This window comes from Scylla paramamosain, chromosome 17 (assembly GCF_035594125.1).
Source record: "Scylla paramamosain isolate STU-SP2022 chromosome 17, ASM3559412v1, whole genome shotgun sequence".
Classification (NCBI taxonomy): Eukaryota; Metazoa; Arthropoda; class Malacostraca; order Decapoda; family Portunidae; genus Scylla; species Scylla paramamosain.
In genome coordinates, this window is record NC_087167.1 from 2,409,753 (window position 1) to 2,422,500 (window position 12,748).

The 12,748-nt window shown below is 39.9% G+C and overlaps 1 protein-coding gene across 2 annotated transcripts in view; it reads right to left on the reverse strand.

Annotated features, from left to right (window-relative positions):
* Positions 1–12,748, reverse strand: part of LOC135108311 (extracellular serine/threonine protein CG31145-like) — a 193,367-nt gene that overhangs the window by 128,004 nt on the left and 52,615 nt on the right. For both annotated transcript variants that reach the window (XM_064019143.1, XM_064019141.1), the window contains exon 2: positions 7,986–8,689. In XM_064019143.1, coding sequence (XP_063875213.1) covers positions 7,986–8,434 — 449 coding nt within the window. In that variant the 5' untranslated portion in view covers positions 8,435–8,689. The remainder of the gene's footprint in view (positions 1–7,985; positions 8,690–12,748) is intronic.

The window sequence follows — 12,748 nt, forward strand, 5'->3', positions numbered from 1 at the left end:
TGAATGCACTGAGAATAATGTTCGTGGCTAATATTCTGAGACCAAGGTTAGTGAAAGTAGATTAAGAGCATAATGTGTTTGGGAGAACCCATTAGCACAGACCTAAACCATGAATGTTAAATAAATGTATAAGCTGGAATAGTTGCATTGTGAAAAATATAAACATAATCAGTCATTCTCTCAATCTTATGAATGTGAAAGTTAAAACCATGTAAAACTATTGGTATATAAGGTAGTAAAGCCAGTAAATCCTCAAAGAATAATAATGACAAATATAAACATGAGCAGGGACAGAAAATAGCATCACGGACTAATGAATTCATTAATGATTCGGTTACCATTATAGATATATTTATTCTACATTACTGAGAATGCATAGCGAGTTTGTAGAGAACAAAATGATGTTGCAAATAAGGAAGAGAAACACCAGTGAGTGAGCCAGAGTCGATACACAGCAGACTGATGTTTCTGCTATTCTGATCTTAATACTATAATTTCTTGCCTGCGCCCTTTCCCTCCCCCGCGGTGTCCTTACTAATGCAAGAACTGACCAGTATGTTCACTATTTCATCTCCTTCCCTTGGGCTATTCTTACAATTTCCTTTATGAGATTCACGTTTCTTTTATTTCTTTTATTCTACTATGTCCAAGTGTAACACTATGTACAACAATCAAAAGCAAAACTCCCTGGCAAAAGGCAGGGCGGACTGATGCTGTGGCCGATCCCTCACTTCCCTCCGCCCCGTGATCGCTGACTGCCACTCACACTGTCATCACAGCATAAGTAACAACTCTGTTGATACATCTAATTCGTCCGCTTTTTACCCGTTATGAACTTCAATTCCGTTAATCACTATAATTCTTATTATGTGATCCCTTTTCTCTCTCTCTCTCTCTCTCTCTCTCTCTCTCTCTCTCTCTCTCTCTCTCTCTCTCTCTCTCTCTCTCTCTCTCTCTCTCTCTCTCTCTCTCTCTCTCTCTCTTTCCAAAACATCGTTATTTCTTTTACTTAATGATAACATTTTATTTCTACTCCCAATAGCTATGCCTCTTTCCATTCTGTATGAGGGTTGAAGGATTACCATGACCAAAAGAAATGGAAGAGAAGTACCCGTCATTCATTATGCCCGGAATTATATTTCTAGAACAAGTCGATCCACAGAAATATGATATTTTTTATGCCTTTATCCAAGCGTAAACCTACATAATTATCAGTTGGTGGCAATGAAAGTAATTACCTACGTGTTCTCTCTTTTCTGCTCACTCCCAAGATACAGGGCCTCTAGTCAGAGATTCATCATTTAAAGCAATTAGAAGTGATTATCTCATTTAGAGCCTCTTGCCACAGGTTATGAGTGTCATTACATACCTTGCTCTGATTCCTAGTCCTAGTAGACAAAAATAACCAGCTTATCCATAACGCACTGCTGCTCCTCGGTAACGTTTGTAAGTGCCGATCATTTAGTTTATTCGGATCAAGAAAAAAATAGGCATCGAAGAGGTGCTGTTTGTGGGCGCGGGAAGCTTGGGAGGTGCCGCCATCCTTCCTGGAAAGCAGCAGACCCGCCCTCATGCAACACATCCCCGCCGCCCACTTAGTGTCGAAAAAGATTTATTCGTCGAACCAATGAACTTCCTGGCAAGAGTGGGCCACGTTTTTTCTCTCCCCGGGAACTACTGGGAGCTAAGAAAAAATAGATTTTATGTTTTCGTTTTTGTTTTTTGCTCAAAAGTAATTTATAGTTTCGTGTACACTGCTGACGTCATGGCTTAACTTGATTATTCGCTGGAGATGCTGCAATTTAGCAACCTCGATAAGGCACTGCATTCTATATTCTCTTCTCCAAAGCTTATATGTATGTGTCACGATCGTTTTTGGACACAAAGGGCTGATTCTTTTATTCCTGATATATACTGTGACTGATATTTTTTTTTTCATGTGTTTATAAACTGGTGATGAGGAAACGTGCACAACATCACATACAGGCGTCCACTGGCCCACCAGGGAGGGGTGTTGATAGAGGGCGAAGTAAAGCGCCCTCGTGACTTGCAAACTCCTCGCAAGCAGCACTTCACCTCGTCACAGACGCAGCACCAAGGTCACTTAAGAAGAACCACAATAGACCTCGCTCACTTTTCCAAAATGTTGTCATATTAATCAGTCTTATAAGAAATGTCTATTTTGAAGATCCCATTGATTTTACTTTGGCTTTTTTAGATTTGAGATCAAGGAAATACATCCGAATACATTTCTTGTGTGAGCACCTGCATATATGTAACACATATGTGATGAACTGAAGACGTACATTGAAACAGTAAAGCTTATTTTTTACCGTGGTTATTCATCATCTTTGTCGTTATCGAATTGGTCATCATCATCATTATTATTATTAGCAGCAGCAGCAACAGTAGCAACATACGTATCAGTAACAATGTTGAGGTGATGAGCACCAGGTATGAGTGCGTGACCTTCTTGCTGTCGTTCTGTACCACCCATGCACCTTTAACAGTTATTCCTAGTCATTTCAAACTAACATACCTAACAGTCACTTGATCATAGTACGCTCGAGCTCATCTCCTTTACTCTGATGTTACGCATATGCCAACCCTGCCTTGAAATACCGTGAAGGAGTTTGGTCTGGCAGTCCAACCTTTACTAATTTTTATCTTTTCTCCTTTAAGTACAAGAAGATTACAGAATCTTGGAACAGTATCCCCCTCTCCGCCTTCAGTCCTATGCGTGGGAGTTAAGATGCTTGTACTGTTTGTTACATTAGGCCTTGCTAGTTAGATATAACTCAGATAAGACAGGGTAAATTTGGTTTAACTTCCGTTACGATTAGAAAAGGAAAAATTATATAATTTTAAGAGAAAGTTGGATGAATTTATGAATAATGATGGCAGATTGTGACTTTCAAGTATTCTAGAGCTAACCTTTGTAGGTCAGGTAGCCTTTAGTAGTCGATTTTCCTTCGTTTTTATGTTCTTAAGAATTTTGTATGTGATTAACGTTTATTTAAGAGTCCATGTATCGTAAATTGTAAGCCTGTACTCCCATACAAGCATGATTCACCGTGCATATTGGATGCGTGGGATGTGAGGGAGTAAATCCTGAACACACGGGAATGGAACCGTGCATGTGTCAGGCAAAGTTACGACGTACAAATGACAGTGGGGACCAGTCTCCCCTTAGGTTTCCTCTCCTAATTGGTGTTAATTTCAAGTCTCTAAGCTTAAAATACGTGATGATGATAATGACGACAACGATGATGATGATGATTTTAAGGAGGATGAGTAATAGCAGCTGTAGTAGCAGTAGTAGTAGTAGTAGTAGTAATAGTAGTAGTAGTAGTAGTAGTAGTAGTAGTAGTAATAGTAGTAACAGTAGTGGTGGTGGTGGTGATGGTGGTGGTGGTAGCGTAGCTTTAATGATTTCTTTACAACACTAAATATCACATGATTCATCTGATCTACTTTGCATGACGGTGAGTCTTGCAGAAAAGGTAATGAAGGAAGACAAAGGGGGAAAGCAAATTATTCAGTACAAAACACAATTCCTTTGCGTGGTGTGTGTGTGTGTGTGTGTGTGTGTGTGTGTGTGTGTGTGTGTGTGTGTGTGTGTGTGTGTGTGTGTGTGTGTGTGTGTGTGTGTGTGTGTGCTGTTTGGTCTGGAGCTTTGTTGGTGTGAATGGGAAAATACAACTTTTTTACCAGTCTTTTCGATAGGATAAGAGAAGCTGCGACAAAGGATTACCCGGAGGGTGTAGGGACAAAAGACTTGTAGTGTAAAAATATCTATCTTTTTTTTTTCTTTTCTTTTATCTTTTACCATCAAGTATGATAACTTTTTGGAGTGGGCGGCGTTGAGAAAGGGACTTTTTATTATTTCCTGTACCATAGTGTGTGTGGAGAGAGAGAGAGAGAGAGAGAGAGAGAGAGAGAGAGAGAGAGAGAGAGAGAGAGAGAGAGAGAGAGAGAGAGAGAGAGAATCAGAAACACAAATAGACGATACATTGAAGCAGAGATTGACAAAAAAAGCCAGATAGATTACTGAGATTCCGTCCCAATCATCCACTAAAAGCAATGTACTTGGAAAAGGCATCAATAACACGCCGGGGAGAATCAAACTACCACACCTTTGCTATTCTCGGCACACACACACATTACCTTGACTCCCTGATGTGCTATTAGTGGCATCAAGGAACGGTGACCTTATCTGTGTAAAGGTAACTCGTGTTTGGGTTAAAAAGACGCTATGTATTTCAGTGGTGTGAGTTTGCGCTAGGATGATTGTAATAGAAAACCTTTTGGTCTTAGGTGTTATGTAATTAGTTTTGAATCGGAATTTATTTTACTTTTTATACACAAAAAGAGAATAGCTAGAGTCTGATTTATGAGTTTTTGTAGCTCTTTTATCATTCGTGTAGTGATGCAACCTGCTACAAAGACGCAAGAGAATTAATATACCGCGTATTTCACTAAAGACATTTTAATATTGTTTCCAATTCACTCTGGTCAGGCAAAGATAATGAAACTCCTTACGCATCAGCCGTGATTCAGTAAAGCAGATTAGTGTTATGATAATTACTAACGTATTTTTTTGCTATACGTAGAACAGTTCGGAAAGGGGAAAAGACAAAAGTGTGGCAGGTGTTCGCAGTGGAGAAGTGGTTCCCTAAGGCATAGTGGTCAGCCTGATGTGGGTCCCAAAGGTCTCCTGTGGCTTGCGGTAAACTCTTGCGGAAAAATAGAAATAACGTAAAAAAAAACAGTAATGCTCATAACTACGTAATGAACTTTGAGATTGCTAAGGAAGTAAAGCAGTTTCAAGCGAAAAGTTGCCTGTTAGCAGATTAAGTAAAAAATATACCAAATCCGTTCTGCTTTCGTTATTTTTTACTCAGTTCAACACTAATGAACAGTGCTCATAAAACGGCAAGCAAGTCAAGTCACATGAATCAGCATCTCGGATCAGGAGGTTGAGGATGTGTTGTTGTATTTAAGATAAAGTAAAAAAGACACTGTCAATGAGTCACCAAGTAATACAGGAAGCAATAGTGGAAGAAATGCGTTCATGAGACAAAAATGAGAGAGAGAGAGAGAGAGAGAGAGAGAGAGAGAGAGAGAGAGAGAGAGAGAGAGAGAGAGAGAGAGAGAGAGTGTGTGTGTGTGTGTGTGTGTGTGTCTACGATGACGACAATAACGATGATGACGGCGAATTTCCATCTACTAACCAGAAAAATTATTGAATTACTGCACGTTTCTTATGTACAGAGTTAATGGTACATTTTAAAGTAGCTTTTGTCATATATGTACGGATTTCCCCAAAAAAGTGATAAAGTTGGTAATTAAATTCGATATTAATTACCCTTAACCTTATTAACTACCCTCTCATTTAAGTAAATATGAAACTCATTCTGGTAAAATTACCTGCGAGGCACTGTTGGAAACTAGCAGTTTATTATTATTATTATTATTATTATTGTTATTATTATTATTATTATTATTATTATTATTATTATTATTATTATTATTTATTATTATTATTATTATTATTACTACTACGACTACTACTACTACTACTACTACTACTACTACTACTACTACTACTACTACTACTACTACTATCATTATTATTATTATTATTATTTTAGTAGTAGTAGTAGTAGTAGTAGTAGTAGTAGTAGTAGTAGTAGTAATAGTAGTAGTAGTATGAGCTGATGGATTATTGCTGTCAGTATATCATCACCATCATCAACAGCACCATCAGCCTCTTTGAATCCACTGCAGCCTTCCCTCCAACCTTTCCCAGTCATCTCTCTCTTCTGGCTTCCTGTCCATTCCTAGCTACCCAACTATAACTTCTCATCTCCTTTCCATTCACTTTTTATTGTAGCTTATGGGGTGAAAACCTTTACCTCATATAATCCTGTTAGTCTCCAGGTCCTCTCCACAAAGTAATAGAGCCAGGTGATGTATAAGTCTGAAACTGGCTTTACATCCCTTTCATACAGCAACGTGTTTTCTTTTCTTTTCTTTTCTTTTCTTATTCTAATGAATTAGGGACAACGGTAAGGAAAAAATAGGTGTAATAAGAAAGAAAAAAGAAAAAAAGGGGTAACAAGAGAGAAGATCAAGACAAAAGATCAAGTTAGAACAGTGGCCGTCTACACTGCAGCAATACAGTGGCCTGAAATGAAACTAGAGATAAAGGTGCAGAGAGATGGATAGAAACCGTATGAGAGAGGCTTAAAAGAGAAGATCTATACCATGCTCTATCAAAAGCGTGTGTGTCTAAGGCATCTGCAAAGGTTCTGGATACCTCCTCCAAACTCCCCTAAGAGTTCCACACATTTTCAACAATCAATATTATAACAAATGTTACATAGGTTTCTGTTTCATCAACACTGAGAGTTTCCTGGATGAGCTAACAAGTTTTGCTGGGAGAACGTGAATAGACGGGGACCTGAGAAGGGTGACTGTTGAAGGTTACGAGAGGCCTTTGTCACAGTGGTATCAGAGTCCAGTGATCGTAATGATGAGTGTTTCTTAGTAATGACAATATATTTTATCACCTCAAAGTTAAGAAAAATAACGCCAGGCCATTTCAAGGAAAATTTCCTGGACGCTTTGTACCGCGTAAAATGTTTAATAGCTCGGATGCACAATATCCCGACCCTTGAATTCCTCCGCTTTCATGTATTTTTTTCATTTGGGTACAGTGTATACTGAAAAATCCATTTTTTCCATGTTGCATCGCGGCCTCGTTTTGGTTAGTCTACTTTTGCGTGTACCAGACCTGTGGTGATGAATTACGACTCTCACTGTGCTTCAGTTCACTGGCCAGCGTAGTTGTTTTCAAAGTTGCCGGGATGGTTTTATTGAGCTATCTCCCTCCTCTCCATCGGGCTGATCATTTAAGGCACGTGCTGAGCCTTTTACAAGTAATACCACTCCTCAAGTGTTGACACTCAGGATGAACTTAACTTGATCCCATTCATAGCGAGTGTAACGTAAATGAAGCAATCTCAGTGTTTTTAATGTTACTTTTTCTCTGGTTTTCTCTCTCTCTCTCTCTCTCTCTCTCTCTCTCTCTCTCTCTCTCTCTCTCTCTCTCTCTCTCTCTCTCTCTCTCTCTCTCTCTCTCTCTCTCTCTCTCAGAAAATTGCACGGAATTGCTATAAAAATAAAAATGAAGACGATGATACTGCAAGCCCAATTTGAAGTCCATCAGTATCACCATCATCGTCATCATCATCAATGTTGATATCCTCACTCCAGCTACGATCTGTTACTGCCACCATTGTCTGTAAGTATTTGTTATTACTCTAGCTGTAGTCGCGTTTTCCTCCACCGCTGCATTCACTAGGAAAACCAGGGCAAGCCGAAGATTTGCTGGCTGGCTCAATGATGATTGTTCTTGTTTGTATTCCTGTCACTGTTGTTGTTTTATATGTTATTTTTACTGTTGCCATTGTTGTTGTTAGCAGTGGTAGTCGAATCATTTGTGGTAGTGACACTAGTAGTATAAAAAGTATATACTCCAGGCATTCACGACACTCTTGCTAAAGTGTTCATTCCTCTTATCTGTGATCGTCATTTATTAACATTCAGCGCTTTTTAGATAATTGTTTGCATGGATGCATGGATGAGAGAGAGAGAGAGAGAGAGAGAGAGAGAGAGAGAGAGAGAGAGAGAGAGAGAGAGAGAGAGAGAGAGAGAGAGAGAGGAGGTTAATTTCGTCTTTTTAAGCTTAAGACTTGTTTAATTGATTCTAGTACAAAACTAATTGAAGGTGATAATAGGAAAATTTGTCTGGCAGTAAAAAGGTTTAATAATGATGTTTACTGACGCTTGTAAAAAATATCCATCCATGATTTGCAATCATGGATGGAAGCTTTTACTTTCACCCATAAATCATCTTAAGCAGAGGGAGTAAAATCAGATACGAGAAGAGCCTCTGTGATGGGCCTTGGAACACTTACCTTGAGTCCCTCCCCAGCAGTTCCCCCACGGTAGGGTTCCAGTGGTATTTAGCACGACCACTTCTCTTGCTGAGCTTCTTCACTTTCGCCACAATCTCCTGGAGGTCGAGGTAAGGGTCTGGAGGCTCTGTACCAATGGCCTGCGGATCCTTACTGACACTTGGATCCTCGCCCAGCACAGCCTCGCCACCTGCAGGGGATGGGTGAGCAGGATCGTCACTCGCGGCGCTTAACTGTCCCGAGGCAGAGACCGCAAGAGACGCATCTCGAGATCCATTACTCATCCGCTGCAAGTGACGTTGGCGGAAGGAGTATTTGACTGGCACTTCAGCCTGCACGTTGAAGTTACCAGGGTATGATAGGCGGTTCTCCACGTCGAGCAACAGCACTACTGTCACCAGCACCGTGCTCGTCACCGCCGCTAATATGATTCTCTTTTTTAGCTTCATTTTCAAAAAGAGTAATAAGTGCTAATGGAAGAAATTGTGTTTACCAAAAAAAGTTCGTGGTCCTGATCAAAGGTGAGTCGGAGAGATGATCAGGGTGATGAGGCCAGCAATGTATTCATCCATTTCGAGTCGTCATCATGTATATTTTCTGCGGCCAAACCCAGCCGCGTGTATCTCACAAGAATCCACATTCAGAGGGGCCGTCGCAGCTCCACGACCAGACCTCAGCGGCACGATGGCTGTCCCTTGGATTGTCTGGAAAGACGAGGAAAAAAACATCATATTATTCTCTTAACCATGCGTTGTTATTGCACCTTGTAAATTCCTAATATGCCACTGCATGCATAATCAGCCCTTTACGGAGTCTTGCGCATCTGGAGAATTTTAAAGAGAATCGGTAGGCAGTAATGCAGCGTAGAATTACTTGCATTTTAAAATTTTTCTTCCATTTCCTCGCTTTTTTTTTTTTTATGTATATATATTTTGCAGCCTGTAATGTTTCTTTAAATATCGGTTTGTATTTATTTCACCGTGTTTGCATGTTTTACACGCGTGTCTTCCCAGCCCAGCCTTCCAAATGGCATTTTCCAATAGGTTCGTCTGTAAATGTTTATTGAGTCTTACATAAAATATATATTATTTATTAAGGTCAAGTGGAGAGAAACCTATCTCAAACATTTCTCTCTTTTAGCATCACAACTTTTCTCATTCCAATCTGGTGTTTCGTTACGTCTGTGATCGCGAAGGTAATGTGACTGTAAATAGATAATAAATACTCAAGTTAACTACAATAGAAGTGCCTTGCGTTTTCACAGCACAAGGTAAACAATTGGACTAATTTTGTATTTATTATAACACACACACACACACACACACACACACACACACACACACACACACACACACACACACACACACACACACACACACACACACACACACACACACACACACACACACACACACACACACACACACACACACACACACACACACACACACACACACACACACACACACACACAGAGAGAGAGAGAGAGAGAGAGAGAGAGAGAGAGAGAGAGAGAGAGAGAGTCAACAAATCTCATCTAATCAAAAGAAAAAAAGGAGTTATAAAATGTATGTATATTGTTGATGTTCAGGATTTAACCAAGCACACTTCCTCTTAACTAAAACCTGTGCTTGCCTGCATCCTGCAAAAGGTCACAGACAACGAGCAAAAAAAATCCAGACAAGGAAGCAAGCAAGGAAACTTGCTTGCTTCCTTGCTTGATATGCTCAACTCAAATAGCGGTGTTTTTTTTTGTTGATATATTGTTCTCCGTGTATGAAGTTAGTAAAGATTTATGAAGCACACACTTCTGGTCAATCACTGATTTAAGAAAAATATCTTGATTGGTAACTACGAGTGTGTTTCACCTTGTTTTCCACGTCATTTTTTCCTCTTTTTTCAGTCTTATCTGAACGGATCTAGTGACCATTATTCAGGAAGTTGACCAATGCAACAGTTTTCAAGTTTTCTTTTTATAGTTATGGTTTTTCGTTTTATACTTTTTTGTTTTAGTTTATTTTTCTATTTATTTATTTATTTGAGATTTGTATAAGTTCGATCTCAGATCTATGCCAGGGTGTTTGAATTATTTTCCTAGCAAACGTGCAAAGCCTGCCTTTTGCTGACCGTAGTGTAATATTTATGAACGCACTCATAATTAAGAGACTGAACAACGATTGCCAAAATCTTAGAATGCTTAAATTTCACGCAAGGTATTTATATTTAATTCCAAAAGTGTCCTGATACTCTTCCCTTGATATAATTCAAGTAGTAGGTTGCCAGAAAAATGAGTGAAGTGTTCCGGAAGCGAACAAGAGTGAAGATACAGATTAATATACTTTTCCATAAAAATAAGAAATATAATAGCTCACGTGCATACTCGTATTATAGCTTATGTAGTACATCAGACCTTAGTTTAATTATAACCGTGTTTACTGTCGTTTTTCTTTTCCCTAGCATATCTTTCTAGGGTTCCCATGCCATCTAATGCGATGTGGTGCAGCTGGAGTCTTCCCTGCCTGGAGGTCACGGAAGCAAACTTTATAATTCTATTTTATGCATTCAAGGATTATGTCCAAATGCTTCCACGGTAATATAATGAAGACTCTCTCTCTCTCTCTCTCTCTCTCTCTCTCTCTCTCTCTCTCTCTCTCTCTCTCTCTCTCTCTCTCTCTCTCTCTCTCTCTCTCTCTCTCTCTCTCTCTCTCTCTCTCTCTCTCTCTCTCTCTCTCTCTCTCTCTCTCTCTCTCTCTCTCTACGGATGACCCAAGTGTGTCGCGTCCAGTTATGTCATTAAATCTAAACATGATATGGAGCGCATTTCATCTGTCGCATTTTCCCGACAGTGATCTGCCGTGAAAGACGCTGCAGCATGGAGTGGCTTTAAACCCCCTCGGTCTGTATTTAGAAAAGCGGCTTTGTGAGAGGATTCACCCTCAGCGTGAGCCCGTCTCCTGCCACGCCGACCACCTCGTCCCACCCTAAACTTTCCGGAACTGCACTTTTTTTTTTTATCCTCCCGTTCTTGTCCATTCTCTATGTATGTGCATGAATCTATGTATACAAGAATACTCGTATATGTACAAGTTTAATCATAATTGCTATCCATTATCAGTCTAGAATTGTAAAGAAAAATCTTTCTTATTTTTATCATTCAGCGTAATATACTATTCGCGTTTCACATTTCACTTTTTTTTTTTCCATTTTTACCATTTCCACTATTGTTTCACTTACTATATTATCTCTTATGTTTCCTATCCACAGGTCAAATATTTTCATTGGGACCATGCATGTTTGTGCCCAGATATAGCTAATCTACATCGCTGCCTCGGAACGTGCCTTAATGTCACCAGAACTAGTTACTTCCCTCCTGCTATAATCGGGTGCTCAGGACAAGCATATTGAGGTCACAGTGTGAGAGAAACCATGACACACAGCGCTGACTTACGGCGGCGTGGCAAGTCATACGATTTACACCAACACTCGTAAGTTTTTCATCAAGTCGATATACATTACGGGGACGTTGATAATCACTGGTTACACAAGCTGTCGTAAGAAAGAATGTGTGTATGTGTGTGTGTGTGTGTGTGTGTGTGTGTGTGTGTGTGAGCGTGTGTGTGAGCGATTATGAGCGAGCGAGAGTAAGTGGCGGTCCGCACTAGCGAAGCTCTTAATGTCAGTCATTTGTAAATAAAAGGCTCTCTCTCTCTCTCTCTCTCTCTCTCTCTCTCTCTCTCTCTCTCTCTCTCTCTCTCAAGATATATTCAAAATGTCTATCCAGTATTAGGTACAGCAGAACAGAACTTCATTTCACATTCGAGACAAAGCCAGGAATTTTAGCGCGGGTGGGAGCGAGGCAGTGGCGGCATGACTTATGGCTCAGCGCGACGAACTCCACCTATCAGTCCCGTGACAAATGAGGCAGTGGACGCGTTACCTCGTGTCTCCGAACGTTTGACTACACCTTTACTTTTTTTTTTTTTAACACTATTTGGTCATTCTTATCATCACCATGTAAGATAAGTATGATTGATATATTCTTTATGGAGTTAATGGCGTTGTATTATTATTGTATGTGTCATTACTATCGTGTGCATCATAATCGTCAATGTTAGTCCTCTTTTCAGTTTGCTCGTATACCACAAGAGACGCTTGATGTATATACGCAGCGTGGTGAAGGTGCTAGGCTTGTGCTAACGCTTCGTAGCCCCTTTTTTTTTTATTTATTCTTTTTAGATGGAAAAGAAGTAGTTTTGCGACACCTAAAGCATAATGCACATAGGAAAAAAGAAGTACTTGAAGAGGTGGTATACGAAGAGATCAGTACCCTCGCTAGCCCAAGACGTGTATGATATGAAACAAAATAATATTCAGATAGTATTTTGGTTTTCTCGGGGACCGCTTATCCCGACCCCATCACTTCCACCAACACTCCCTTGACCAAAATTTTGTCGACTTTCCTGTTGGATCTTTTTTTTTCGCTGGGGGACACATATGAAAAAAAAAAAAAAAAAAACCGTCAACATGGACTTTGGTTGTAAAAAATATTTTTGTGGGGTCTACTTTTTTTTTTTTCTATTGAAAGCTAGGAAGTCCGGAGGCAAAATGTGAGCTTTGAAAATATGTTGTAGTTTTGTTTATAGCGGGTGGCGGAGAGGAAACCGCGGTTAGTTTAGATGGCGAGGATGGTGTTGGGGTGGCGATGCTCCAGTAATATGTCTACCACACACAGCGCATGTACTCGTCGTCAGCAGGAAAATACA